The sequence below is a fragment of the Austrofundulus limnaeus genome, unplaced genomic scaffold (assembly GCF_001266775.1).
Source record: "Austrofundulus limnaeus strain Quisiro unplaced genomic scaffold, Austrofundulus_limnaeus-1.0 Scaffold189, whole genome shotgun sequence".
NCBI lineage: Eukaryota > Metazoa > Chordata > Actinopteri > Cyprinodontiformes > Rivulidae > Austrofundulus > Austrofundulus limnaeus.
Genome location: NW_013952591.1, coordinates 880,914 through 885,280, shown reverse-complemented (window position 1 = coordinate 885,280; position 4,367 = coordinate 880,914). Strand labels below are relative to the sequence as shown.

The window sequence follows — 4,367 nt, the reverse complement described above, 5'->3', positions numbered from 1 at the left end:
ATTTATTTATTAAGCTTTATTTAACCTGGCAGGCTTAATAAAAACAGCCTCAGATTAGCTAAAATTTTATTTTGGATGTTGAACAAGAGGCGATGTGTGTGTTAGGTTGTGGACCATTGGCTCTATGTAACCTTTTCTAGCATAATCACTGGATGTGCATCTATAACTAGTTAACCTTTGGAGCAAGTCCATTTCAAGAAGGCCACCATAACTAACTGACCTCAGCTAACACATGAAGGCTGCAATATTACAGACATGAAGCTGAAACCTGGAGTGGTAGTAGCTGAAAGTCATCCCTAACCCATCAGAAAAGCTGGTTTCTTGTGTGGGATTATTTCAGCTGCTGCAGAATTTTGGTTTCTGTAAAACTCAGTAATTTTATTCTGAACAGAAAACATTGCTGAGGCAGAGGTCCAGAGTATATTTCAGGGAGTAGAAAGAAGTTTAAACGTGATATTTTCAGAACGGACGGCTGCTTGTTCTGTTTTCCACTGAGGTCGAACCTTCAGAGTCCATCTGAGCTCCCAGTCTCCTCAGAGAGTCCTCCAGACCGGCTCAGATCTGAGACTTAAGCTAGACGTTCTTGTATTGATGGTGTTTCACTGCTTTAGCTGCTTTAATTTAAATAATGTTACAGCCTGATGTATAAAAGTCCATCTAAGTGTTTTCTGGTCCAGAACCTGCAAGATCTCACCTGGTTTTATTGTCTCCGATGAAAACTTCCTGCCTTCCAGATCTGTTGTCTTGGTTTTCTGTGTTTTATTAAATTAGAGATGATGGTGGCGGCAATGATCTCCTCCTGATAGATGATTGGAGAGCGAGCTGAAGATGGATAAAGTGATAAATGTTTGTAGAATTATGTTTTGGAGGGAATTCCTTTTTAGAAACCTGAGTTTGATTATCAATAATCTGCAGAATCAGCACCTTTAACGTGGAGGAGGGGTGTGAGTGCCCTCCATGATCCTCGGGCCTGTGTTTTCCTGGTCCTCTGTAGGATTTAAAGACACTGATGAAGAGGGAGTTCCAGAAACCTTGCCTGAAACAGAAGAAACCATCATCAGAAAATCCAGGTGGTTGAGTTTTGATTCCTGGACTCGAGAATGTTTGTAAATTGTTTGTAGTCATGTTTTTCTGTTGCAGGCACCTGGAAAGATCTTTACTAATTATTTTAATCAAATAAAGAACAGGAAAACCTGATCTGGTCTCTGAATCTGGACTTGGTTGATTGTGTTATTTAGTCTGAGTTTGACGATTCCTTCTACTTGCTTCAGCTAATCTAGAGTTTCTAAAGTGTAACTGGGTCATTTTTTTCAGGTATTGGATCTGTTGTGAAACAAATCAAATATTATTTTATTTCTCTACTCTCTGCAGGTTTACGTCATCAATGTCACATACTCTGACAACACGTCCCACATCATCTACAGGAGATACAGCAAATTCTTTGACCTCCAGGTAATCCTCCATCGCTCTGAAAACCTGTTTCTAATCCTCCATCGCTCTGAAAACCTGTTTCTAATCCTCCATCGCTCTGAAAACCTGTTTCTAATCCTCCATCGCTCTGAAAACCTGTTTCTAATCCTTCATCACTCTGAAAACCTGTTTCTAATCTTTCATCGCTCTGAAAACCTGTTTCTAATCCTTCATCACTCTGAAAACCTGTTTCTAATCATCCATCAATCTGAAAACCTGTTTCTAATCCTTCATCAATCTGAAAACCTGTTTCTAATCCTTCATCACTCTGAAAACCAGTTTCTAATCATCAATCAATCTGAAAACCTGTTTCTAATCATCCATCAATCTGAAAACTTGTTTCTAATTCTTCATCACTCTGAAAACCTGTTTCTAATCATCCATCAATCTGAAAACCTGTTTCTAATCCTTCATCACTCTGAAAACCTGTTTCTAATCATCCATCAATCTGAAAACCTGTTTCTAATCATCCTTCAATCTGAAAACCTGTTTCTAATCGTTCATCACTCTGAAAACCTGTTTCTAATCGTTCATCACTCTGAAAACCTGTTTCTAATCCTTCATCACTCTGAAAACATGTTTCTAATCCTTCATCACTCTGAAAACTTGTTTCTAATCCTTCATCACTCTGAAAACTTGTTTCTAATCCTTCATCTTAATCCCGCTGCTCTTTTTTCTGCCTGCTGCATCTTGGTAACTTGCGGCCTGCTTTTTTCTGTTCCTCGGCCTCGCTGAGAAGTAGAGACTCTTTCTTTCTGTTTTCTCTCTCTGCTCCTCGTCCTCAGTCTTCTTCTCCCTGCCTTGCCCTCAAAACGTCAGGCAGCTGTCAGACCTTTTTTTATTTAATACAAGCAAAAATGCAGAATTAAATGTGGTGTTATTTGCTGGTTGATGATCCCTGATCGTAACGGAGCTCCTGAAACTGATGGAATATTTTATCCTCTACATGATGAAAATGTAAAAGCTGCAGGAGAATTAAGAAACAGGAGCCAACAGATGGTGAAAAAGGTGCTTTAACTACATAACAGAACCAACCTTTCAGAACCAACGTATCTGAGTTTTTAAAAGATGGAAACATTTTAAAATTTACTTTAATTTTGAACAAAATAAACAAACATATAAACTTAAAGTCTGTTATTAAAATTTATTCATTTATTAGAAAAAAAGCAGACATTTTCAGACGTTTTAATATTAATAATTTATCAATAATCAGCAGCTAACCCTAGAAAACAGAAAGGTCCATTTGTGTGGCCTCCTGAAAACTGGTACCATCTGGTGGTTTCACTTGGGGGTCCGTGGGTCAGCGGAGGGTCCACGGGTCACTGGTGACAGGGAGAAAGTTCCGTCTGAATGGCTCCAGTGTGGTGGTTCTGAGGGACGTTCTCTGGTCCAATCAGCAGAGWGAAGGTCCTCTCAGAAAGAAGCCATTGATGAGCAGAGGAACTGTTTGTGGAAACAGAACCGAGCCAGTGGAATAATAAATGGAGGAAGCTGCAGATATTCAGCTCTCTGCTCCGAAGGACCCGATAAACCTTGATGCTTCACAGTCGGCTGCATTGAGAACCAGAACCAGCACCAGGAGCTGGACTGATTCTGTTTGGTTCTGCTGGTGCGGGGTAACAGCTGCTCACATGTGGTGGCAGACTCTGAGCTCAGCGTCGGCCTCCATGTTGGAGCTCAGTGGTCGATCCACAAATGTATCATTTACATTTTTAATCATGTTTTCTGAAAGATGATTCGGTAAAAAAAATCTTTAGTTAATTTTATTTTTCTGCAGCAGAATTACCTTAACTGTACCTGTTTTTTCTATTGATTTGTCACTGGGTACGGCAGGCTGTTTTAGCATATAATTGAATCAGACATACCTCTTTTTAACAGCATTTCTTCTGCTCACAAGAAGATTTTTACTACTCAGGGCTGAATCTAAAGGTATTTACAACAACATAAATGCAAGAATATATGAGTTTAACAAATAAAACATAAGTTTAGGATCTATAACTCCATAAAACGTAAAAGCAGTTAATTTAACATCAAATGGTTTCTGTTTGATCACTGCTTTTAGGAGAAACCTGTGCTTCAGGTGAGAACCAAACTGATTCTGGTTCTGGTTCTGTCACAGTTTTCTGAAACCTGAGCGGGTCCAGTTCGAGCAGTTCTGCCTGTGGGAGAACAGAACCGTTTAGGTGAGACTGAACGGATCCACATTAGTTTCTCTTCAGTGGCTTTTTATGAAAAAGTCGTCAGCAGAAAATGATAAATTAAAGCCAAATGTTGCTCCAGGGAGCCGTCTCGTCAGCACTTTTATTCTGCAGTAAGAGTGGGCCGAGACCAGCTTGGTCYGGTCTAATAGATTTTTTATTTCATGGCTGTTTTGGGCCGGAGAGACCCAGATCAAGACGGGTCCGGGCTCTTTTCGCTGTCGGACTAAAACAAACAAATTTCTCCTCTGGTTCTTTTCTGTTTTTCACTCTCAAGACCAGGTTCTACAGGAAGTGACTGACGGTACTTCCTGAAGTGTGTACAGTCAGACCTGACGAGTACAGTCCCGCCTGAGACCGGGTCAGGGAGTGGACCGGGTCAGCTGATGATTGTAATGATTCATGCAGCTGATGACACAGGAAGCAGATGAGTAACATTTTAATAATGTCAGGTTCTGCAGAGTCGGGTCGGGTCAGTTCTGATGAAGAAACACAAACGGACCTGTGATGAAAGAGTTAAACAGGAGTCGGTGTCAAGTTCAGCTATATTTAACTACAGTTTGGCTTCTTTTAGCGAAGCTTTTGCTACTTTTTATTTTCAGGTAGCATTTAGCTACTTTTGGCTTTTAGCCTGACGCTATCACCATATATATGTATTAGCTCAGTGCTACACATTCTCCTCTCGTCACTGAGGTCCTC

General features: G+C 40.3%; 1 protein-coding gene across 1 annotated transcript in view; it reads left to right on the top strand.

The window, feature by feature from the left end:
- Window positions 1-4,367, top strand: part of sh3pxd2aa (SH3 and PX domains 2Aa) — a gene marked incomplete in the record, with an annotated part of 64,150 nt that overhangs the window by 9,001 nt on the left and 50,782 nt on the right. The window contains 1 exon segment of the mRNA XM_014018282.1: window positions 1,372-1,452. Within this exon segment, the coding sequence (XP_013873736.1) occupies window positions 1,372-1,452 (81 nt within the window).